At 39.7% G+C, this 25,986-nt stretch overlaps 3 protein-coding genes across 4 annotated transcripts in view; 1 reads left to right on the forward strand and 2 right to left on the reverse strand.

The window, feature by feature from the left end:
* Nucleotides 1-993: 993 nt before the first annotated feature.
* LOC126369213 (cilia- and flagella-associated protein 52) lies at nucleotides 994-18,369 on the reverse strand. 2 transcript variants are annotated; one of them, XM_050013523.1, is made up of 16 exons: nucleotides 18,274-18,369; nucleotides 12,648-12,910; nucleotides 11,619-11,823; nucleotides 10,912-11,047; nucleotides 9,938-10,086; nucleotides 9,326-9,471; nucleotides 8,795-8,988; nucleotides 8,058-8,206; nucleotides 7,415-7,560; nucleotides 6,543-6,694; nucleotides 5,668-5,812; nucleotides 5,009-5,101; nucleotides 3,824-3,967; nucleotides 3,163-3,333; nucleotides 2,254-2,392; nucleotides 994-1,298 (listed from the first exon to the last, which is right to left on the reverse strand). In XM_050013523.1, the coding sequence occupies exons 2-16, from the start codon at nucleotides 12,852-12,854 to the stop codon at nucleotides 1,237-1,239; spliced, it is 2,238 nt and encodes a 745-aa protein (XP_049869480.1). In that variant the 5' UTR covers nucleotides 12,855-12,910; nucleotides 18,274-18,369; the 3' UTR covers nucleotides 994-1,236. The 2 variants fall into 2 exon arrangements, with proteins under 2 accessions (XP_049869480.1, XP_049869481.1); XM_050013524.1 differs by lacking the exon at nucleotides 12,648-12,910 and having other exon boundaries at nucleotides 18,274-18,351.
* LOC126369281 (baculoviral IAP repeat-containing protein 5) lies at nucleotides 14,336-16,143 on the reverse strand. Its single transcript, XM_050013638.1, has 2 exons — nucleotides 15,800-16,143; nucleotides 14,336-15,417 (listed from the first exon to the last, which is right to left on the reverse strand). The coding sequence occupies exons 1-2, from the start codon at nucleotides 16,073-16,075 to the stop codon at nucleotides 15,286-15,288; spliced, it is 408 nt and encodes a 135-aa protein (XP_049869595.1). The 5' UTR covers nucleotides 16,076-16,143; the 3' UTR covers nucleotides 14,336-15,285.
* LOC126369211 (monocarboxylate transporter 9-like) overlaps nucleotides 16,649-25,986 on the forward strand; it is a 61,148-nt gene continuing 51,810 nt past the window's right edge. The window contains exon 1 of the mRNA XM_050013519.1: nucleotides 16,649-17,022. The gene's annotated coding sequence lies outside the window, so the exon portion shown is untranslated. The remainder of the gene's footprint in view (nucleotides 17,023-25,986) is intronic.

The raw sequence follows: 25,986 nt of genomic DNA on the forward strand, positions 1-25,986 counted from the left end.
GAAGAAATCGCACAAAGCGATAAGGTCGACATTTGCCATGTACTAGTTAAGTCTCTTATAACTATTTTCCATTTATTTTAGTGCAATAAATAAAAATCGAAAGACAATAATTTATTGTACAAACATTTGTTGGAAATTATTTTTTTATGTATGGCAACTCAGCCGTCTAATTTCCTTTCAGAGCAGTTTACCAGATTCTCAATTCACCAGATTCGCTACTCACCAGAAGTACACTTAAAAGCAAAAAGAAAAAAATATTGTTAAAAATAGTTATTCGCTTGTGTAATTCATACAAGCCAGATAGTTAATGCAATCTATTTATTTATTCTGTAATTTTATTCTACCATTTTCTTCACTACTTCTTTTCTTGCCTTTGTAATGCAATTCATTTTTCTGAATTTTAATATCTTGGAACTTCCGCTTCTTTTTTTAATATAAGAATGCATTTTAGCAAAGATGGCTTAGTTGTTATCTTTGTGTTGAGGCGTCGATGCCATCCTTCTAGGTCATTTGTAGTTCTATAGCAGCTGAAAACATCGCTGGTTATTTTGTTAATCCACTGTTCATGAAAATAAGAATGATTTTTTTGGAAACAATCATTATTTGTTGCCATTTTGCAGATGCTCATAAAACCTTCAGGAATTAATGTTGGTGTTAGTAAAGGTAAAAGAGTAGACAAGTGAGTAATTTTCGAGTCGGGTGAAGTAATCAAATAAATAAATTATTCAAATTTTAAATATAATAACATACTTATTTAAACTACATATTTATAAATGTTATATCATATATTTAAAGCTTTAATTGTACAAAATAAGGATAATATTATTATAAATACTTATGCATTTCTGGGTTTGGTAGTACAAATCGCTAATCTGGTGAGTAGCGAATCTGGTGAATTGAGAATCTGGTAAACTGCTCCGAAAGGTCTTACCCGTTCTCTCTGCGACACTGATGTGTACGTGACGTGCTCTTTCGCAAATAAATTAATTCAAGTGGATTCGCTATATTTTATTGTGAAGAAACAATACAAACCTCTTCAACATTATAATATAAATTATGAACTGGTGGGGTTAAAAAGGGCACATCGAAGCGAGCCATCTAAAAAAGTAATACTTATTGGTATTTGACATTTGTTTGTATTGCGCACTTTTACAAATGTCAAATTGCAATTTTGTTTTTTTTTAGACAAAATTGGTGCGGTGTGGCATTTTTTGGCCCGTCCTTGTACTAAATTCATCATTTTCTATCGCCGCCGCCACTCACAAACTCCTTGCTTGTCGTCCTCGTCGGCAGGTTTGCTGTGGGACCAAGACATGGTTATGTTTATTTAAGTTTCATTAACTCATCAGACCCGTACTCATATCGCTGGGCATAACATTTTGTACATAAAAAATATATACAAATAGCCCATGTCGTTCAAGAAAAATGCACCTTTCTACTAGTAAAATAATTAAAATCGATTTAGTAGTCTCAAAGATTACTTGCTACAAAAAAACTTACAAACTTTTACCTCATTATAATAGGTACTAATAGTACTGCAAGTTGTCTTCTGACATAGAATAAAGGATAATCTCCATATTATAGAACAGACACTCCGCGCTGCACCAATTCATATTGGCGCCGAGCTAGGTTTACCTTACCAGCGGTTAAAATGGCCACATCGAAGTAAAGCAATATTGCAATTTGACATTCTTATTCTTCTATTGTGTGGATTGTGAGGTGAATTACCAACCCCATCAACCCTGGTGTCAGGGTTATTACTGAACCACCATAGGCCCCTGACGTGACTTATGTATCGACTACGTACCTATTACAACACTACTCGCAATTTGACATTTACGCATATAAAAGTCTGTGCGCAATGCAAACAAATGTCAAATAGAAATATTGCTTTCTTAGATGAATTGCTTAGATGTGGCCATTTTAATTTTAACCCCCTGTTCAGTTTAGTCTATTTAGACTACGCGACTAATAATTTTATTGTAAGCCGTTAACGGGTAAGGGGGACGCGCGCGGGCTGACTCGCTCGTACATACAAAAAAAATATTGTATGGAGTGTCTGGGGTGTGCTTTTCATTACTTGTGGCTCTGCCTAACCCAGGGAGTAATAGAGTGAATAAAATCTAACACATTGGTTGAAATTACGAGTAGTCCCGTCCTTGATGGAGTTAGTTTTAAATTAAGTTTGTGGTTGTCCGAATGGACACCATTATGTTATATGTATAAGTAAATCTAACACAGTGATATACTCACGCGGCACACAGCACTTGACCCCGCTGCCGCCGCTGGCCTTAGGCGTGGCTTCGGACTTGCGCGAGCGCACGCTCGGGTCGCACGGGCAACATGCGTGCACGCTGCCGCGCGTCGTGTCTATTGACTCTATCTTCTCCACCTTTCGTAGAAAATGGTGGGGGTAAAAGTAGGAAATTAGAACGATGTAGCTATGACCTTTGCTTCTATGCTGGATGGGGACCTAATGAACAGCGACTTGAGTGATCCATTGGGTCCTTTCTAACATAAACGTAAATAGCCTAGAAACGTCCCACTGTTGGGCACAGGCCTCTCCTCAGTGAACCAGAAGGGGTGTGGAGCATACTCCACCACGCTGCTCTAGTGCGGGTTGGTAGAGACATTCTAACATTATGAACTATTATTTATTATACGTATGGGGGATGACAAGTCTCTGTGGTCTAGTGGTTACAAGGTTGGGCTCACGATCTGGAGATCCGGGTTCGATTCCTGACAGGGACATTATCGAAGTCACTTTGTGATACTGTTCTTTATTTGGTAAGGACATTGCAGGCTTGAATCACCCGATTATCCGAAAAGGTAAGAAGATTCCGTGATTCGGAGGGCACGTTAAGCCGTCGGTCCCGGCTGTAAAATGTAAATCACCTCCACCAACCCGCAGTGGAGAAGCGTGGTGGAGTATGCTCCATACCCCCTCCAGTTGATTGAGAGGACGCCTGTACCCAGCAGTGGGACGCATATAGGCTGTTTTAAGCTGTTGGTCCCGGTTACTAAATACTTTAGTGATATAAGTACCTAGTCGTTACATCAGCAATGTCAGGGGCCTTGAGCGGCTTAGTAATAACCACACCAGGGTTGGTGAGGTTGGTATTAACCCTCACGATAGAAGAAGAAGTAAAACGCAAGACTGACCTTGTTAGGCGCCGCAGGGACCTTGTTTGGTCTGTCTCCGGCCGCGTTGGAGGGCGCGTCTAACGGCAGTCGTAGTTCTTCCTGCATGGTCTTCGGTTTGGCGGGAGCTGCCTTCTTGCTCTCCGTAGACCGACCAGTGCCCGGCTGTGGCTGCGGCTTCGGTATGTATTGCTGGGGAGCGAACAATGTACTTCACTGTGTTTCATCAACAAAACCTCGATTTGATAACATTTTTATACCGGGATTGAACGGATACGCAGCTTGTCTATTGCGAGGTTATTTAAACAAAATTTTCAATAACCTCCTTCAATCAATCAATAATACTTTATTACACAACAATATATACAAAGGACATAAACACCTTTAAACTCCTTCTTAATTAAAACACGTAATAACGGGTTCTTACCGCGTTTAAATCAGGGATATGAGACTCCCGATAATAATAAAAACCGCGTAAACCTAAAACAATGTATAACCTCCTTCTATTCTTGAAGTCTATTAAAGGGTGCTTATGTGGATTACGCTTTAAGGCAACACTACACTACACTACCTAGTGATTCTTTTATTTCGTGAATCACCAATCGGAAATGTTTACGATTCTCTCCTCTCCTCTTACCTATCTCTTTGGTGGAGACCCTAAGTAACTGAACTCCCGTCGTACCTCAGGCACCTTCCAGACGATGATGCTGCCGGCGGCGCAGCAGCTGACGGCGTGCCGCATGTCGGGGCTGAACCGGCAGCACGTGACCGCGCCGGCGTGGCCCAGGCCCATGTGCGTGTATATGCCCTCCTGATACCGCCACAGCTGGGGAAATTCAACCCTAGTGATTTTTTATTATTATTTTATGGGAGATTGGCAAGCGTTTGACCAAAATCTCACCTGATGGTAAGTGACGATGAGATGATGTTTCTACATATATCAAGAAAAAGTATCAAACTTCCGGATCTTTCAACAATAGGCTAGTTAGTTTCCAAATAGTCAAAGAGTTACTTTTTAGTAAGCGTCAAAACACGAAATTACTATGAAAGTATGAAAAAGCAACCTGTGACCTCATAAAAAACGTGAAAAAATGGCGCACTTAAGTATTATTACATTTTTCATTATAAGTATAAATAATTTAAATAGAAAAAAGTAAACGTTTTTAGCACCTTTAGATATGTCTTTATTTAATTCATCACCAGCCCATTAACGTCCCCACTGCTGGGGCATGGGCCTTCCCTATGGATGGATAGGGAGATCGGGCCTTAAACCACCACGCGGGCCCAGTGCGGATTGGTGGCAATTAACGACTGCTAATGCAGCCGGGACCAGCGGCTTAAGGTGCCTTCCGAAGCACGGAGGAGCTCGAGATGAACGTATTTTTTTTATTTTTTGACCGGATATTTGAGGAGCTCGGTGGCGCAGCGGTAAACGCGCTCGGTCTGCGATTGTTGAAGTTAAGCAACTTTCGCAAAGGCCGGTCATGTATTATTTAATAATTTAATCAGAATTTATCTTTGACCTATGATACTATTGTAGTACATTTCAGACACTCCACACAAAAATCTCATTCTTACTGCGCGCCAACACCCCCCCCCCATCTCGTTAGCGGCTACGGCTGGTTAGACTAAAGTAAAACCCAGAGGGGGTGAGGCCCGATACGTATTGGTGCGCGGCAGAGAGTTACCGTTCTTTCTCTCTCTCTCTCTATTTAAGAGCTGCGCTCAGTTACCGTTCTTTACGTATCTTTATTCTATGACCGACACTGACGACTGTGGCGATAGCGACTGGGAAAGGGAAACAATATTTGGCGTAAGTACTGCTTTTTAACAAACTTTGAATTTGTTAACATTGAATATCCCCTACCTTGACCATCTGATCATTTCCTCCTGTAACGAACAGATTGCCATCTTCTGAAATGTGTAGCCCGTTAATGGCGCCCACTTTGCTCGCCTCCAGCTGTAAAATGGATACGCATATTATAATCCCTAAACACCTACAAGAACAGCTCATCCATATCCCTGCCTTGGATCACTCTTACAGTGAGGTCGCAGATTTGAATCCAGCACAGGACCAAACCAATAATTTTCTAAATCGTGTCTGAATTACCCACGTGAGTGTGACGTGCTCAGCCGTGAAAGAAAACATCTTGAGGAAATCGACATTCCCCAGAAATGCGTTTCGGAGGTATGTGGCCTAAATTGTATTGGGTTGGTTTTTCCTTCGCGGGTCGCAATAGATAGGTACCTAGTCCCCTAGGTAAAAACCGGACCTCGACCTGTCCGAATCTTCGGGTTAAGTAAGCGCACCCTGTGAAAAACGGGATGACGCTAGGGGGATGATGACATAGCATCACGCCTGTATGTCCGAAGGGGTATGCATAGGTATAGTACACCCACTCCTCGCCAGCTATGTTTAAGGCGAGCCTATTGCAATTTTAACCGGATACAAATCCTGGAAACCGCCATAACTAGGGTGATGATGACTGGTGGAAATCCGTGTCCAAGCCCCTGTGATCCCCGTACCTCTCTGGCCAGGTTCCCGCTACCGGTCTCCCAGTAGGCGACCCTCCGGTCTGTGCCCCCGGTCAGCAGCTGACATCCTTGTGGCTCGAAGCACACGCACATGAACAGGGTGTTGGCGTACATCACTTGCCGCCGAGAGAGCGAGCTGAAAATATAATGTTATTATTGGCAACACCAAGACAATATATTACAAGAAATAATAAACATAGCTAGTTGTTGAACGTCACTTTTACTAAGTGCTGGTACATTGCATCAAAATTGTTCGCTCTCTGTTACTCCGGGTGATATACCTAATATAGTTGACTAGCTTTTGCCCGCGACTTCGTCCGCATAAAAGAGAGATCTTTGTGTGTGTGGGAGTGCATATCAAATTTCAAGCATCTAACTTATGCAGTTTAGATTTATTCATACAATTTTTTTTCCCGCTAACTCCCATTTTTCAAAATACAGCCATAACTAAACTTTATATTTATTAAGGTATGCATGCATGCTAGATTGAAAACATCTATCTTACGCGGTTTCGATTTTTTCATACAAATGTTTCTTCCCGCTAACTCCCGTTTCCGTGGGAATTTTGCAATATCCTGTTGTAACTAAGCTTTAATTTAACTAAAGTACCTGCATGCCAAATTTCAAGCGTCTAACTTAAGCGGTTTAGATTTTTCATACAAAAGGATTTTCCCGCTAATTCCCGTTCCCGTGGGAATTCCTTTCTTAGTGCACCTCTACGGTACCTAAGCTACGTCCCTTCCAAATTTCAAGTACTTACCTACGTTTAGCCGTTTAGGCTGTGCGTTGATATGTCAGTCAGTCAGTTTCTTCTTTTATATATTTAGAAGATAGTTACTTATAAGTAGTTAGTACATCGTACTCACATCAAATCCCATATAATGCAAGATCCATCTGTCCCCGCGCTGACAGCTTCCGTGTCGTTGGGATGCACCTGTATGGCTGAGACGGGAGATTTGTGCTCTTTCAGCACCTTCTTCAGGCTCTGGCATTGTGGCTTGATGTCCCATACTCTGACCTGGTTTGTGGGCGACGCGCGACGGGTGAAAATTCAAAATTATCAAAAGCGTTCTTTTTCATTATTATTATAAAAAAAATTGCTACGTATACGTTGTTAGTTCATCAGTATTCAGTATTCACTTACTGGTGAGCTTATGTTATGTCTAAATAGAGAACGGTACTTCTCCGCCCCGCATCAATTTGAGCTAGATTTACCTCCCCCCCCCCCCCCCCCGGGTCTTACTTTAGTCTAAATGACCGTACGCCACTAACCGACCGTACGTCTAGTTCGCACGCAAGGCGGTACACGGCTGCTTGTTGTGCTTTCTCGGTTCTGTGTACAACAAGCTTTACCACATAACATGACAGCATCACGCTTGCTTCACCGAAGGGGTCAGAGGTGAATAGAAACACCCTCCTTAACACAGACATTCTTGGTGGAGTGTGACCGGAGCAAAGAGATTAGAAGGAAGTTATTCCGCCAAAATCTACATGGAGGAGATATTGGTTGCCTCTTAGCAGATCTAGTATCCGTAACGGCAAAATTTGTATATAAATACTGTACTGTGTCTCTTAGGAATAACAATCCCTGACTGAACAGCATGGTGTAGTGATGTTATGGTGTTCTTTTGTAAAGTGATGACTTGATCATCATTAAACGCTGTAAACTATGACGCTGGCATAACCACCAAGAGTGGCTCAAGCCTGGATAAAAATTAGATTAAAAAGAAACACACACCTGTCCTTCACACCCTCCGGAGACGAGCGTTCGTCCGTCGCGCGTCATGCCAATAGCAGACGTTCCCTTATTGTGAGTGTTGTATATACAGTAGATCAGTCTTCCTGTCAGCGGGGTGAACGCACGGATATTGCCGTCGTTCCAGGCTGGGCACAAACGAGAAGAGTTATAGAAAGAGAAAGAGTAAAGTAAGAGAAAAGAGAGAGAGAGAGAGTGTTGTAAGAGTTTTTGGGTGCGTCAGAAAGAAAGAAACGTTTATTACCTATACAGCGACACCACAGTAGCAAATATAAAAAACAAAACACGTAACAAAAACAACTTACACAAGAGAGTACAAATAAACAGACATTACAGATTGCAATACGGTGCACCACCTATCACGCTCGTGTAACAAACAGAAAGCTCGGTTAGCTGTCGGTACTTAGTTTATCTTGCCATGGATATACCTACCTCTGACTACCCCAATTGGGATATAGTCCTAAGACTATACCGTGCACCGCGCAGCCTTACAGGGCCCGACGCTGCCCGGACGCTCGCAGTAACGGTAGTAGCGTAAATAACGCTCGTAAGTAAGCACATGGAGTGATGAAGCACTGTCACAGGCGTGACCTTCATAAACGTAGGTAAGGAATAGGCAACATACCAGACACGATGGACTTGCCATCGGCGCTGAACAGCAGTGAGGAGCATGTGAAGTTGGGGACCACCACGCGCAGCAACTCCTGGCAGGTCTCCAGACACCACACACGGACGTCGCCAGCACCCGCCGTCGCGAATACGCCTGACATGCCTCTGAGTGCATACATGTTAAAGGTGTGTAATTCAAGGAACGTCTTCAACCATTTCGAACAAACTTGTAGAGTAGGCCATATTCGAGAATCCAGTTGCTGCCTTTACACACCAGATCACACTTATTTCCCCTAACACCACCACGGAAATCACGGTTTGACAAAATATTATATTTGTCGAGGAACATTGCATCCGCCTAAAACTACTGCAGCTTCTCAAACTGTATGGCCATGGCCGAGGAAAATAAGCTGCAAGAAAAACCTCGGCATAGGGCGCTAGACGTTCTTAAAAAAAAATACAATTTCAGAATTTGTCCAGAGTTTTTCCCAAGACGCTTCATGCATGCTCGCAAAATTCTAAAATATTTATTTCTCAAAATTGGCTTACATAGTCAGCGCTTTTTTGAACGTCAAAAATTACATATTATGTAACTAGCTGTAAAACTACTACCACATCGGAATCTGTAACGCTGAGGGAAAGACGTGGCCAGACAACCTCCCAGCACAGAGCCCTAGTTAGGACTAGGGCTAGTTAGTGGTAGTTCGCCGGTTTAGAGAACTCTTGATAAAACGTAATCTAATAAAAACTTACAAAGGGAAAGCAATATCGTTGATAGCGCATCTGTGGCAGGTGACAACGAGGGTAGGTGCGAACGTGTGGATGTTGATGGCGTATATCTCGCTGGTTCGAGTCCCGGCGAGCAATAGCCGGCGGTCGGCCTGCATCGCTGGGGACTCCATCAGCTCCAGAGAGGTTATGCTTCCTTCTAACTTGCATGAACGTAACTGGGGGTCACAGTTTATGATTTCAGGTAAATAACAGAAAAGTTCTATGGAGGACCATACATACATAACATAAACATAAATAGCCTATATACGTCCCACTGCTGGGCACAGGCCTCCCCTCAATCAACCGGAGGGGGTATGGAGCACCATAGAATAAATAACAATACTATTTATAGAGAGTCACTCTCCTCCCCGCGACAACACATGCTGGGAGGTAGCTTGAATTAATATAATGAATCATAATAAATGAAAGATCTTCTTCTGTAGAAAACCGGATCTGTCAAATTTTCAGGTTAGGTAAGCGGGAGATGATGATGAATAATGACAGATCACTCACAGCTTTAAAGTGCGGCTTGTTAGGGTCGAGGATCTTGCTCTTGGGGAAGCGTCCCTTCCAGTTGATCTCGTCCAGGATGTCTATGGTGCCGTCTCCAGCGCCCACGATCAGGCAACCGTCGTCCAATATGATTAGCGCCTCTACACCTGGTGGATTCACATAAGCTCAAGACCATGTTCCCAATTGAGCTAGTCTAAAGGCTTTCTGTTAGACCAACATAATAGGTGGTGAACCGTATCGCTGTCTATTATGGTCAAGCCAACTGTGTTAGTGAAAATTCCACCTCCTCTTCACTTACTAGTGAGACTGTGGTACAACGAAAATCTATTTTATGATAAAAAAAGTATGGGTGACTACACGCGTGGGATTTTCAAATCACAAAGCTAAAGGGGAACCCTTAGGATGAGGCACACCGAGCCAACTGTATTGACAACGCGAAAAATAAACGAATCCCATTGGGTCGTTAATCGCGTCGCGTGTGATACGCGCACATCATTATGGTTTTGTGGGCTTAGCAAGAAAAACTTGATGAAATTAGCTAGGTAGTCCAGGCCTGTGAGGGTGCTGTTATGCTATGGGGGTATTCAGTTTTATTATTGCTTCATAACATACCTTGAGAGTAACAGATGGAGTCAGGTCGTTTGCCCTTCTTCCACGCACCGCACTTGGCCAGGCATCCTATGATGGCGGGCTTACAGTGCGAGACAGAAGCCTTCGGATCTGACGGGTAGTTGATGGAAAACTTTATCATGTCGCCAGTCCTGAAGGAAAATCATCAACATTTTTATTGGAATTCCATTAGTATCAGCTGTTCGAATTTTGCAATAAAATATTTACATCAATTCGATACGATGGCGAATATAATATGGGTTCAAGGTGTGTTTCAACAGGGATATCGTGTCATGGGATGTGATGAGATGTCATGGGATGGGAGGGATGTGATGTGTGGGATGTTGCTCTAGAGCAATAAGGCCGCCCAAATTGTACTGTATTCATGTGTTATGTCTGATTGTTGAAATTTAGTTCTGTGTACCTAATAAAGTAAGTATGTTTGATTTTGATTTGATTTGATGTGATACAATTAGGTGACTTATGTCCGCAATGTGGTCGACACTGACAAACGATTTTGACCATAACAAGATTCCATGGACAGGCACTCGTCAATATGTGCCTTCTGTACGGAACTGACACCCTAAACCAGGAGAATATCATTTAAGTAGTACAGAATCATACAACTAAAGTACCATTCCGAAACAGTTCTAACCCCTTTTCCTATGTTGTCGCTCATCATAGTCCTAACCATAAAAGAGATGGGATAGTGACATATCGGAAATTGCAAGTCCAACATGGCGTCGTCAAGTTTAAGATAGAGAAGAGTGGAGGAGGCCTATGCCGAGAGGCAGGCTGAACCAAAGGTAACAAAAAAACCTATGCCTTGAGTACTGTTTTTATGCTTCCACTCCAGCTATACTATAATAGTATAGTGGAGGAGTGACGTATGGGAATCAACCAATCATAGAGAGAGCGTCTTCTCTTTCATGATTGGTCAGTTCCTTAGTCTTTCTCGTGACTGGTCTGTCACTCACGTGGTGCCGGCCATGCCGTAGGTGTCGTCGCGGCTGACGGCGATGCAGCGCACGCAGCGACGCAGCTTGCCCAGTGCCACGTCCTGTACGTCCAGGTTCTTGCTCTCCGGTCGAATGTTCCAGACCCGCAGGTTCGCTGGAAAAGATTGGAGATTGTGTCAATGACAGGTAGCTGAAGCGAAAGGATTGCAGAGAAGACGAGCGGAGACTAGTGTGCGATAGAGCAAGATTTCTGAGTCTATCGCTCTCTTTCTCGAACTGGTTGGTCGATTCCCGCACGTCTACACCACGTGTTTTTTAATCTACAAAACATTGGTTTCCAGTTCACAACATAACGTCACCTGTATCCCAGAAGGAGTAGACCAGCGTTCTCGCTAGCTATGTTTAAGTCCCATGTAATAGGAGGCAAGCATATCAGGGGGGTTAAAAAGGCCACATCGAAGCAATTCATCTAAAAAGCAATATAGCAATTTGACATGTGCGTATATAAAAGTAAGTGCGCAATGCAAACAAATGTCAAATGGCAAATGTTAGATGAATTGGTTTTGTGTGACCTTTTTTAACCGCCCAGAATATTTTACATGTCTAAATATATTGTACACGGTAACACTCCGTGTTAACTGGTCATTACACGTTCACGTACTAAATACATTTGTAATACACTTCATAGGTTCAAACTTCCAGAGGCATCGAAGACTATAACTTACAGTCTCCGCCAGTGACAAAAGACATGTTCCTCAGAGACAGCGGCGCGACCGTCATGGCGTCTCCAGTAGTCAGTCTAGCCGCCTGGGCGGTGCCCGTAGCCGCGTTGTTGACGCAGTCCCATAACACCAGCGAGCCGTCGTCGCGGCCCCCGAGGGATATCATGTAGTGCTCATCTGATGAGAAGACTAGCGCTTCCACTCGGACCTAGGGACCAATTAGGTTTAGCTCATCAAGGGTATTAATAAGGGGTTCATAAGGGAATTACTTATGAAGAGAAAGCAGATCGCAAAATTCTGAATTCTGATGGGATTTGAACCCCCGGCTTCTCAAGCCTGGACCATCGTGTCGATAATTGGGCCGAGTCCTAGGTTCAAGATAAGTTACGAAATTCTGATTAAGTACAAAGTAAAGACAAATCTAAAACATTTTCTTTTTTCTATTTAACTCATTCATGAATTCTCATCAAGAAAAACGTAATAAGTCCGACATCTTATCACGTTTATCTAAGACGTCACAGTGTGCAACATACAAATTCCAGTTTAGTAATAAGTAACTGATTTGACTAGTTGAAAACTAGCCTATTCCACTACCAGGTTCTCGATCCGTATCTTGTCCATGCAACATAAAATCCAATAAAGAACTTAAGAAGAAGTTTAAGTTGTAGGTTCTCATAGCAGTCTAAAATGAGATTGATTTAGGATTGAACAAGAGCGTTTATCCTTTTCTGTCACTCAGCTCTAGCAAATGGTTCTGAGTGACAGAAAATGATGGAACCCGGGGCCTCCGGATCGTGAGCCCAACGCTCAACCACTGGACCACGGAATCCGTTACCTATTTAAATCTTTTAAAAATGTTGTTTACGGCCACCTGGTATGAGTTTTATGTGGCCGCAATCTAACACGATGAAGTCAGTTTGCGGCCAGGGTGAACCAGTCTTGGTTGATTTTGACACCCCCACCTCCCCCCCCATTTCGCACCGCCCTATTGCTGCCACTGTAATCATATACCTAATTAGATCCCCCACGTACCTTATGCAGCTCATGATTCCCAATCAAAATCTTCTTCTTAAAATCCCAGATGCAAGTCATGGCTTTGAATCCAATGTGGTTGATCTGACCACTGCCGATGTACGTGCCTTTGGGGGATATGGCCACTGTGGACACGCTGTTGGTATGGCCGCTGAGGAAGTTCATCTTCTTGGTCTTCCAGTGCTGAACACACACCTTGTTGCCCATCGGGTACACGATGTGCTCGCCATTTGGGTGGACTTTCAGGCCACGGATGGCGGAACCTGCGGTAACGAATGTTAACCACACCGCCTGTTCCCGAAAGGAGTAGATAGATGCGCAATTGTATAAAATAAAGAACAGGTATTAGTGACAATGTAACAAAAACGTTGAGGGATAATTCAGACCATGATTCTGAGTTGATATCAAGTGGGATTTTTTGTCGAAAAAGTATGAAACTGCCAATTTTAAAAACATTATTTTTCATTTCATCCCTCTCAGTGTTCGATACGGTGTCACTAACACTCTGTATACTCACTCCTCGCCAGTTATGTCCCTATATAATAGGGGGCGAGCCTATATCGCCATTAACCGAGCACAAATCCTGGAAATCACGTGATACCAATAATCTACGATTAAAACTTGAATTAGAACTCAATAATTCGAATTCAGTGGTTTAAAGCTCGAGCCGGGATTGCAACCGGTGACATTACGATGTCACGCATTCTCCAAACAGGGCCGCAAGACTATCACTTATTACCTAAGGGTTCTGAGGCCTAAGGTCTATCTTTGGCGAAACAACTATTTTCGACATAAAACAAAACGTCGTGTCTTATAGAGAAGTCAAGGAATTGGCCTTTGATAGCCTGGAATGGAAAATGCTACACAGACAAGAGCGTGGCTCTTAAATTGATGATGATGATAAAAAAAAAGGTACACCATCACCACTACCATGGCTCACCATCTACCACGTTGGTCTAAAAGAAAGCTCGGTGAGGGGTGGGTACTTAGTTCATCTTGCGATGGATGTATGATACAGGGTAATAGAACGTTATGTACATCACATAAACTCACGCCCGTAATCCCTAATGGGGTGGGCAGAGCCACAAATAATCAAAGACAACTTGCAGCCACTGTTGATACGAAACGAACGTTAATAGAACGTTATGTGTTGTTATGTTATTCTACTATCGTAAGGGTTGTGAGGTAGTTTACCAACCTGATTAACCCTGGTGTCAGAGTTACTTTTGAGCCGCCAAATGCCTTTGTCATGGCTCATATAATGACTACTAACCTACATCAGTAAGCAGTAACCGGGACTAACGGCTTAACGTGCATTTAAGTTATAAAACAAAGGTGATCTTACCATCAAAGCCAATAATGGCGTAAGTATCCAAATTCTTCACGTCTCCCATGATATCGTTATGTTTCCTCTCAAAATCTAAAAACTACAAGCTTTTATATAAACTCTACAAACTAAAAATAAATAGACAAACTTTTACAATAAAGTGCTGACACTTGTTTGAAGTTTGTTTTTATTGGTGGTCGCTAGGAAACGGATAAACAGTCCGTTGCCACGGTTACCGAAAACTTTTTTAAAATTGTTTTGCAGTGTTGGTGATAAAAAAGATCGTATTTGACACAGAGTACCGTGTGTGGGTCCCTAGAGTTACTTATTCCTCAGTTATTGTCTTTCAGTAAAACAAGAATTATTATTACATATTGTTTATTGTTTTTCATAGTTCATGTATGTAATTGTATTTGATGCACAGAAATACAGTTCATTATTCGAATTCAATTCAGTAAGATTTTTATTTTTTAATAAAATAAAAATATTACGCTTCACAGGTAGGGCCTTACATAAAGATTAAATTTTCTACTTTTTTAATGTCATCGCATTTCAAGATTTTCAAGTTTAATAATCATAAAATTAGTCTAACATAAGATCACAACTGCATTCACTGTTGGGGTATTAATACCAATATTAAATTAATATTCTATTGTCTCTGCCTTCCCCTGGGCGTGAACTTATGTATATTTTATTGTCAATGAATATTATTAATATCATTAATGCAATCACTCCAGTATTCTCATACAGTCAAAAAATAGTATTAAAACCTAAGTATTCAAATATTAATTTCAAGTTACTTTTTTACAAAATATTATATTCCTTGCCTATAAGGCACAGTATTTGTCTTAACATTGCAAATCTATTTACGTCATGCTAAGTAGAAAATATTTATTAAACTGTAGTAATTTAAACTCACTATTTATTAATTATATTCTTTTATAATTAATTAAAACTACTAGGCTAATTAAATGTATGACGTCTAGATTACATATAAACTTGTTCCAGCAATCCATAAGGCCGTGTCCCATTGGCTCACAGTGACTATCCACTGACTGACTCAGAGTGGTGTCTCAATTGAGCCGCGAGCTGTTGCATATTAGCCATATACGCTGCCGATCACGAGCAATGTTTACTGTGACTCAATCAGTATCGCAGCTAATGTTGCTTGCTCACTGATTGAGTTGCCAAGTGACACACCGGAAACTTTCAGACATTCCATTTAAAATACATAAGGGGGCTAACTGTGAGCCTAATCGAGCCACGTCATAATGGGCAGGGCAAGTGTTGTGTAAATCTAAGGTGTGAAAGTTACTTAGAGGCCATGATTCTCCGACGTATCAGTTTGGCATTTTCGTCGATCTTCTCTTTGGCATTGGTTGCAAACCGTTTTGTAGTCTCGTTAATCATGTACTGTTGGACCACAGATAGGAATTCCGATAGCTGGAAAGATAAAAAAATAAGTTTAATACTTAGAATTTGTATATTTAAAGTACCTCATAATCACTATTTAAATCATCTTGAGTAGACATACTCAATATGAGAATGATCTAAATTCAGTAATAATGTTACAGTTGTAATGTTTAATGTGTAATAAAGAGTTTTTGTATTAAACATAGGTATACATAATAATATGAATCTACACATCATTTTTTTTATATATAAAGAATTTGATTCAAAAGTTAATAATTGTTGCCAGTTGTGACTTCTTTGAAGGCTGTATTTATAAACTAACACTTTCAGATAATGTTTTCTGTTTATATTAGGTACATAAAAATCTTACAGCATATAAAATATGGTTATAAATTAAAAAGTGCAAGCTTACCATCAAGTCATTTTCTTTCTTGCCCAGCTGCACAAACGCGCACTGAGCGGCGTGGCTCTTGTGTTCTGCCCACGGGTCGTCGGTTGCTTCCCATCCATCCAACTCTTTACCACAAAGAAAACACTTCGCAGCATCAGCGTCGTCGTCGCCCGTAGCAACCGAGTAAAACCCGGCCTCAGCCATATTACGCACATTACACTTGTCCTTGTCACTAAAAGGCCAGTTTTTGAACGTTTTTATGCGCTCGTCCACTAAATATAAAGAAGCGCTCTCCATTTTTATAGATATTTTCCAAATTTATTAGCAACCCAAGCCACAGTCGGAAAGAAACACAACAGCTGAGTTTGACACTTGGCAGTTAAAATTCGAATCCGTAAACTTTGCGTTTAGTTACACCATCCATTCCATTCATACAAACAAACCAAATATTTTTTTCATCTCAATTATCTTTGATAAGTAAGTAATAATAACATCATCCTTCCCAAAAAAACTCAATAATAGATTATACATTATTACCATAAGATTTTATCGTTGTTTTGGGTATTGTAAGGAAAGTGTTGCTTTAGCATTATTTCAACGCAATGAATGAACGATTTCAATGAGTGACTGGTTTTAATGTTGCTAGTGTAAAAATACTTATTTCGACAACATGAAAATAAAAACAAAGGCTCATTGTTCTAATTTTCTTATATTCGATGATTAGATTACGTACTTCAACACACTTTAATTTTAATATTCCGGAGTTATTTCATTGGCTTTGGGAGAAACAAAATATATAGCAGAAAAATGTATGCTCATTCTGGCTACATTAATGAAACCTTTTATCCAATCAGAATCTACTTCCTTTTGGTAGCTGGATGGCACCGTACCGCTCACTCAATTCATTGGCCAATCGAATTCGAGCTATGTCCACTGTTGTTTAGCTGCGGTGATTTGTAGCCTCTCTGAAATTTCGTATTTATATCCCGTAAAATTAAATCTACATAAAAGACTAACGTTAGAATTAGTTCCAAATCCCCGCCTAAATAATCGAGCGAAGGGACTGTAACCAGATCTTCCGAACAATCAAGAAACGAACCAAAGTGCCTAACATTTTTGCTGTCATTTGTTTTTTCTAAAATAATAGTCTTTTCTTTTGTTTTCGTATAGTGTCTAGTGTTAACACGGGTCTTGCAATGGTCCGAGCTGTTTTCTAGCATCGTCCAGTTGTGTACAGTATTTTGGTGAGTATTAAATTTTGTTTATACTTTAGTACTTCGTCTAGTGTCACATTGGTGAATGAAAGTAAAATTGCATTCATTGTAATTAAATTAGCATTAATTTGCGTATATCAGCCCACCTGTATTGGGGTCGAAGAATTTTACACAAAGAAAGTTCGATGGTTTTTGCGGTTCTAACCCAAAAACCTCGTGTTAAAATGTGGGCTCAGTACCAACCTATACCTTGTTTAGTTTGGATAGTCCCGACATTGATTGTGTAAAGGTCTGAAGCACCGTTCAACTTAAAAAAAGAAGAAAAAAAAACTATACACATGTGGTACTCACATGGACTGTAGAGTTAATAGGTAATACCCTGACATGTGAACTAGCAAAAAGACAGAGCTAGGAAGATTATCGTATTTTTTTATTTCTGTAGTAATATGCAAGAATATCTCAAATCAAATAAGAAATATTGCACATAATATTTATTATGTATTAAAATTGTTCTCTTATAAGATTTTGTTTCTAATATAGGTAGGTGGGTACTTATACTTACCTGTACAACAATGAATCATTTTATTAATGATTATATGAGATGGATGTAGTGTGGTTGGCCATAAGATTTACTTTATCAATTTTATAGAGGTAATATTAACACAACATAAATAGCCAATATACGTCCCACTGCTAGGTACAGGCCTCATTTCAATAAATCCATTTATTATAGCGAAATCAAAATTGAAGAAAGAAACATCAGCAGTCTAATCTGTAATTGACCTAGACTTCCTTTTTAAATTAGTAGGTCAACGGGTAATTATTAAAAAAAAAAAGAAACTGGGGTTGCCAATTTATTCATGTGTGGAAAACAAACTTTATAAATAAAAGATAAGGAAAATCTGCCAAAGAAATAAAAAAATAAACTCATTTTAATTAATTATCCAGGCGAAGTTTGCTCTGCAATGTAGAAGATTTCTAAAACATGCTGTAAAGGTAGGCTGCCTTCTTGTGGCTGACATCATATTAATATTTCTGCATAGTCAGTACTACCAAGCCTAATACCAAGCCTAGTATTTTTTTTTTGATGCGACTTATTGTAGATTTGCCGCAAATGGCATTACCTACTGGGCCGGACAAAAGAGGAGGGCTGAGGGCTCTCACCCGCTTGTAAATATGGCACAACATTGATCCTTCTTTTCGTTGGTTAAAAACTGCTTACTTTGTTACTTACCTTTTTTCCATCAATACCATAGACCAGCAGAGCATATAATTACCTACCTTCTATTCAATACTGGAGTTATAGTGTATGACGAACAGCCGTGAGTCCCACTGCTGTGCAAACATCGAGGCATTGACACCGTCAGCTGATCGCTGCGCAGTTGGCGGCGCGCGCGCACATATTTCTGTTTCGTTTCAATTTAGCAACCAACTCGCGAGACTAATATAAGACACGTTCCATGACGTTCACTGTCACAGTATATTTAAAATAATCTTATTTTGGTACGAGGCCAATTTTAGACGAAAATTTACGGTTTGCTACACCTATTTCTCAGTCATTGATTAAAATCAGATTTAAAAAGACTTTCTTATTTGTTTTCATTGCCATTTTAATTGGTTAAAAATTGCTGTACTCATTTATTACCTTTTTTTTTTTTTTTTTTTTATCTAAAAATTTTTAAGAGGGTTTTTTCTGTACAGAATATGTCACCCTCATATAGCTTACATTGAGTTAGAGCTTAACTTAATACAGGTAGTCTGCGATCAGTACCGATCTTCACCAATTTATACAATGCTCTCGCAAGCGCCGAAGTGGGATTAGCTAGAACACTATTGCAGAAGTCTACTTCTCCACTATAATTGGCCAATACAAGAAATTGTGCTCTCTCCCTTCTATTCCGGACACATTCCATCATTATATGATATGCATCCTCTATGGTACCACACTCACTACAATTCGGGGTTAATGACTTCTTCATGAGAAAAGCAAACTTGTTTAAAGGAATGTGTCCAGAACGAAGCCTAAGAGCTGTAGTAACTTCCTCCCTGCACATATCTACTCCTTCAAACCAAGGAGATCTGCAAAGCCCGGGTTGAATCGTTCTATACCAGATGCCCTTGGATAAAGATCGTTCGTCAAAATGCTCTTTCCACAGGTTCCTACAACGGTCTCTGACTTCCCCTAGAACTTCACAGGAATATGGCAAACACTTAATACTAATTCCTTCATGGGATGCTATCTTTGCTAATAAGTCGACACGCTCATTACCTTCCACACCTATATGCGAAGGGATCCATTGCAACACAACGCTTTTGTTGGACTGATGCAGACTCAGAATAGACTCTAAGATACTGTAACCAATCGACGTTCCTCGAAAACTCGAGGTACATCGAGCCACATGTTGTAGTGCACTTTTGGAATCACAAAGTATTAAAAACTTATCGTAATTTATAGTCTTTACGTACGAGAGGGCTTCCAAAATCGCTATTAGCTCTGCACGCATTACTGTTATACCTGAGTCCATCCTGAATCTACCGCTAACCTCTTCATGAGGGTCAAGGAAAGCAGCACCAACATTATTGTCATCCTTGGAACCGTCTGTGTAAATTTTATAATATGCCGCGTACTTCTGAATTACCACTTGGTCGCACAACAGTCTTAAATTTGCCTTAGAATAAGTATTTTTTGCTTTGTTTACACAATCAACATTACACAGAATAGATAAATCCACATAGCTAACCCAAGTGCTTAAACTAAACATTTCAAGTTTTTGACACTGATAGATACGTAACTCATTATAATCTCTGTGTGTTTCTATTAACAAGGGGGTCTTTTTCCTATGCCAATAAGAGGACTGGCATTTGATCTCGAGAGCTGCCAACGACCTAATTATATCATTATCCGATAGTGACTTGCATTTGAGCCAATATTTTCCCGCTAAATATTTCCTTCTTACCGAAAGGGGTGGTATGACGAGGTCATTTTCCATTGTGTGTATTGGCGTAGATTTAACGTAACCCCCTACTAACCTCAAACAACTATTTTGTACTTTATCGAATTTGCATAAGTGTGATTGACAACTATTACCATACAGAAAACTCCCGTAGTCGATTCTGCTACGGATGACAGCAATATATAAACGTCTAAGGTGAATTTGATGTATACCCCAACCAGGCCCTCTTAATATTTGTAAAATATTCAAATACTTTAGTGCTTTTTCGCGAGTCTCGTTAATATGTTTCGCCCATGTTAAGGATCTGTCTAACCATATACCCAAATATTTAATTTTATCTACAGAACTTATGTTTTTATCTTTTATTTTAATGCTAACCGAATCCCTTTTAAATCCTCTTTTAAACAGACAAATCTTTGTTTTAGATAACGAAATATCGAGCCCTAATTCACATAATAATTCAATTAACCTATTAACAGACTCTTGCAAAATCAAACTACCTTCTGCTAGATTATGAGTAGATGTATACAATACGAAATCGTCCGCGTACTGAGACACGAACACGTTTTTAATGTAGGTACAGATCTTGTGCGTCGCAATATTAAATAACAAAGGCGAAAGCGGATCCCCTTGTGCTAGGCCGGAATTTGTCCGTCTCACCATATCTAACTCAAACAGTCTAATCTTAAGGTTTCTTTCCTTCAAAAAGTTCCAAATATATAAACATAATTTTTGTCCTAGTCCAATGTGATCCAAAATTGAGAGTAAACAAGAAACATTTATATTATTATACGCGTTATCTATGTCTATAAAACAAGCAATCGTCGGTTTCTTATCAGTAAAACCTATTAAGATATTACAAACTAATTTACTCAGATTGTCTAAACAAGAATATGTCTTTCTGAATCCTGTCATGTTCATAGAAAATAAGTTATTTTTCTCACAAAACCATTCAATCCTTTTATTCAAAATATTATGAAAGATTTTACATAGACAGGACATCATGGAAATGGGTCTGAGTGAGGAGATATTTGAATGGTCACGTCCTGGCTTAGGGATAGGCACTATAATAATGTCCCTCCACTGTTTAGGCACAAAACTATCATTTAAAAATCTATTATATAATTGTGTCAAAACTCGAATGGCATTTAAAGGGAGTTTCCTTATCATAAGGTAGGTTATATTGTCACTTCCCGGCGACGTATTTTTTTTTGGAATTGACCGCATTAGTTCATACTCTAAAATAAGATTTTCTAAAGTTTCATTATTGGACGTAAAAATCGGGGTATTTGGTGATGCAAAATCTGGTGTCAGATTATGTAGTAACATAGTAGCTAACCCCTTATCAGTACGCTTTCTAGGTTGTCTGTAACCCTTTATCCAACCCATCTTATGCCATAAATCTGCTGGAGTAGCCGATTGATCTAACGAAGAGCAAAATTTTTGGTAATCTGTGTACTTAGCTTTTCTAATTCGATTTTGGGCTAACTTAATTTTTTCTGTTAATACATTAGCATTGTGCTGGATGGGATTACGCCTAAACCGTGACAATGCCAGTCTCCTCTCAGCCACAGCCTTCGAGAGTTCAACACTCCAGTATGGCCGAGGAACAAAATGCTTATTCGGGTTTTGACTAATATTACATAAGGGTATAGCCAGTTCAGCTGCTATGTTAATGAAATCTACAAATACATCATAGTCAGATTGTAAATTATTAGAAGGCGAGTAGTTCTCAAAAAGTTCTTTTAATGTATTTGTGTACGTAATCCAATCAGCATTTTTGTAATTTCTTTTGAGAATCGGGGGGAGACACGATTTTACCAAAGTTGACAATTTGATGATCCTGTGATCGCTTCCTAGTGTTTCATTGAGTACTTTGTACTTAATTTTTAAAGAAATATCTGAAGTAGACAGTGAAACATCTGGTGAGTACTGTTGTAAATTCCCATTGACTAGTTTAACCCTAGTAGGGGTGGCGTCGTTTAGAGTAACAAACTGGTGACTCAATGATGCATGTAATATGTGCTCTCCTCTAGAATCTGTTTTTCTTGACCAGTTGGAGTGATGACCATTCAAATCCCCAATAACCAGCGTCTTTCTATGTGTCAAAGAGAATAGGTATTCCCAATCTTGTGCTGTAGTACGTACTTGTGGTGGACAATAAACACATACTATATTTTCAATTTCTAAACAATTCAAAAGTTTTATGTAGATAATTTGGAAACTCGGATTTGGAAAATCAATATTACATACCTTAAATTGAACTGATTTATGCACTATCATTGCCAAGCCGCCATGCGCATCCTCTCGATCTTTACGGTAGATATCAAAATCTTTAATTTTCAAACAACTACCTGGGGCAAGCCAAGTTTCTGATACAGCAGCTATGTGAACCTTTTCTTGAAATAGTAAATTTTCGAAAGAGGCTAGTTTAGGTTTTAAACTTTGTGCATTCCAGTGAATTATATTGAGAGTAATAATGTTGGTGTTACTATCCATTTAAGCAATTTAACAAAAGTTTTAATGCTGGCCACTCCGCAACATTTCCTACAACCACAAGAATAAACCACTCTAGACAACATTTCAATACATTTTTGACCTTCTCTTGTACAGAACCATGTTTTAAAAGGATTATATCTTTCAGCCTTGACAACAGTTCCGAGAAAGTCACATTTCTTGAATTAGTATCCTCTCTGTCTTCCTTTGTGTCCGATCTATCTGGGTCTTCGAAATCCATAGACTGCTGCTCCAACACCGAAAATGTCAAATCGGAATGAGTCTTAGTTTTCTTAGCGCTGTTCTTCTGTTTCTTTCGACTTTCTCGGGCCTTCATCGAGTGCTTTTGGTCGTGAACTTGAGCTTGAACCTTTACCACATTTGAATATAGAGGGGTAGAATGTCCAGAATCTTGTGAAAAATTGTCGCTTTTACATTTGGTTAACGGAGGGAACAAATTTTCATAGTCAATTTCCTTTTCTTGAGGATATTCTGCTTCATCCTTATATACAAATGGATTTTCACTTACACTTTCCGGAGATTTAGCTACATACAAAGTGAGAGCCTTGCGGTACGTACAATTGTATTCAGACATTAATTCTCGGATTCGCTTTTCTTTAAGGAAATTTGGGCAGCGTTTACTTAGTGCCATATGATTTCTTCCACAGTTAACGCACGTGAAGATTTTAATATCACAATTGCCATGATCGCCGCTGCATTTGGGGCAAGTAATCTTACTAGAGGGGCATCTAGATTGTGTGTGTCCTAAGCGCCAACATTTGGAGCATTGAGAGACGGGGAAGACGTATCTTTCTACCTTAATGCGCAGCTTGTCGACATATACGTATTGTGGTAAAAAGGATCCCTTAAAGCACAATCTGACGGTCTCGCATGGTGTCCACTCCCCACGACTATTACGTCTATTCAATCTGACTGCAGACTGGATCATTGTACGGTCATCACAACATATATTCTTGACGATCTCTTCTTCTTTTAGGTCCAGATCCACATCCCTTATTATGCCATAGCTGAAGTTGACATTGAAAGCTTCTTGGAATTTCCAACCACTATCGATTAAGTCCTTGCTGCTCATGATTTTTTCCATACATGTTTCATTTTCTAATTCCAAACGAATTTTATATGGTGTTAAATATTTGATTTTTAGAATTTCACTTATACCCAGTTTCGCGAATAGTCTCGCCAACGCAAATTGTTTTGGGAGCTTATCTTTACAGGAAGCGTAGATTTCAATTCCTTTTTTATTATTTTTCGGCTTCTTATTTACTTGTGTCTTCCATTCTTCTCCATCATATTCATTATCATCATCACTTCGCTCTCTTTTTATGGGACCTTCCAATTTCATTTCTTTATCTTTCAAGGTTTGTGTATATTCCATCTCTTGCTGATCATTCAACTCTTTCGTCCAAAACTCCGAAGGACTAGGGGTTCTTATGTCCTTAACTTCGGTCATCTTAATTATATTATCCTCATTTGTAGGAGACTCTTTACTACTTGCCATAACAATGTTTAGGCATAGTAAATGTTGCCTGCATAGATTATGTAAGACAATCTAATGGCCGTGTGGCGCGTAGGTACCTACACGGGAACAAAGGCGCTCAGGTGCGCGAACAGCTATCGTATCACACTAACTTCGGTCAGCTACCTAAAGTTACGTACGCAACCGATCGCGCGTCCACCTCGTACGAGTGCCGCAACGAGACTATTTATTACCTTTTAAAAAAAAACCTTTGAAGCAAGGAATGCATGTTCTATTGTTTTTATTCAAGAACAAAATGTACACCTTATAGGTCCTTTTTACTTATCATTCACGCGTTGAAAACTTTATGATAAATTGAGGTGTTATTAATAAATTGAAACGGTTCTTCTTAAATCCGTTTTATGGAGTACCTTTTGTTTTCTATAGGTAACTTTTCGGACTCCCAAGGAAATGGGAGTTAACATCCGAAGCTAAAGGCCAACTTTTTCTGATGCAGATACTCGGAATATTCCAGAATGAAAACCAAATTCCGCGCGACCGTTTCGCTTCGTCGCATATTTCGATCAACTTGCCATTTATTTAAATTATTGTTCTTGAGCATCGATGTGGCTTTTAGAAACGTTTCATTAAACTTCAATTAGTATTTATTGTGGATCGCACTTCTATGAAGTAATAACGGCTTGTGTGCCCAGTGGTTGAGCATTGGGCTCACAACGGCCCCGATTCCTGCAGACTTCTCCTAATTTTATTTCAAGTTATACCTGTCATTTTCTTATCGGCCGAAAAGGAAAGGGACGGAATTGACAACTGTCAATTTAAAAATGAATGAACAACCCGGGCCGGTACCGGAGTTCGTACCAGCACTCGCTCTATGAGAAGCAAGCCGGTGTTCAGGACCTCAGTTGCTCTGAATATGAAGACCATTTTTCTCTGGTACTTAAATAGTAAATTCCGAGCGACGACAGGAACTTAGTTCAGTAAGTAAGCGTCCATGATTACGCGTTGTTAACGATGTTAGCATTCCTTCAGAACATGCTTACATGCCTTGCGGAGACCCCCATTAACTCTAACTAACAGGAGGAAAACGTGACACTTTGACAATATGACTCTTTAAAATTATTATACCTTTTAAGGTACACATTTCCACGTAGGTTGAACATTAATCTTATTCAGAAATTGAGTAGGTATAATTATTATACATCAATTATTCTCATCAATAAAATATGGATACACTCCCGAACTTAGTTCAATAAAACATTTCAATTTGAATTTGGAACGTTAATAGTAAGAATTCGGGCTCTTTAGTCAACTCGGCTCCATCATAAAATTGGAAACCTCTTTCTTTTATGAAAGACTTTTCTCCGTATCTGTACAAATTATAAAATTTGTCAGAGGGCCGAGTTGACCGATTCAAAATGTACATTAGGTAGAGTAGGTCCCCGGGCCGACCGAGCTGGCTAAAGAGCCTTAGAGATTATATGGTCGTAACGCCCAGATGCCTTTTAAAATCCAAATCCCATTGTTTAACTATTGTGTCTGGAAATCCGGGCCTTACGAGGTTAAAATACACACTTTAAAATGACATATCATTTTTATTCCTAATACTTACTCTTTATTATTTTCGATAAAACTTGAGAAATATAAACTTGCGGGGGTTTAGATTATTTTAATGAGTAGAGTATAATAAAATTCTATGTTTTGAAATTCCGTAAATTTCCGTGCAGTGAAGAGGAGTAAAAAGATGGTGGTGAAACGATTACGTATTGTTGAACTCCTGTTAAAAGTCAGTCGCTTCATAAGACGATCAGCTAAGCTCTAGTACACTACTAGTACTCTACTAGTTTCATATCCACATACAGTCACTACGCTACGCAGTATTCCAAATCTTATCATCGCGATGAGATTGGAAGATAACACGTAATCTTTAGGCTATTGCAACTAATTATGATTTATGTGTTGGAACTGTGACATATCTAAGAGACATAGATACGCATTAAAGCCTCTAGAGATATAATATGCACACGCTTATCGTTCTAGTGTAAGCGG

Source organism: Pectinophora gossypiella, chromosome 8, assembly GCF_024362695.1.
Source record: "Pectinophora gossypiella chromosome 8, ilPecGoss1.1, whole genome shotgun sequence".
In the NCBI taxonomy this organism is placed as follows: Eukaryota; Metazoa; Arthropoda; class Insecta; order Lepidoptera; family Gelechiidae; genus Pectinophora; species Pectinophora gossypiella.

Bases quoted from the DNA above. Each gene is read 5' to 3' on its own strand.
- LOC126369213 (XM_050013523.1), bottom strand. From the start codon at position 12,854: ATGGGCAACAAGGTGTGTGTTCAGCACTGGAAGACCAAGAAGATGAAC. The intron at 8,207-8,794 runs GTAAGTTTTTAT...GTATGCACTCAG, and splicing joins AACGATATTGCTTTCCCTTT to AGGCATGTCAGGCGTATTCG. The intron at 6,695-7,414 runs GTGTGTGTTTCT...CCCACAAACCAG, and splicing joins CCGGAGGGTGTGAAGGACAG to GTCAGAGTATGGGACATCAA.
- LOC126369281 (XM_050013638.1), bottom strand. From the start codon at position 16,075: ATGGAGAGCGCTTCTTTATATTTAGTGGACGAGCGCATAAAAACGTTC. The intron at 15,418-15,799 runs GTAAGCTTGCAC...TTATCTTTCCAG, and splicing joins AGAAAGAAAATGACTTGATG to CTATCGGAATTCCTATCTGT.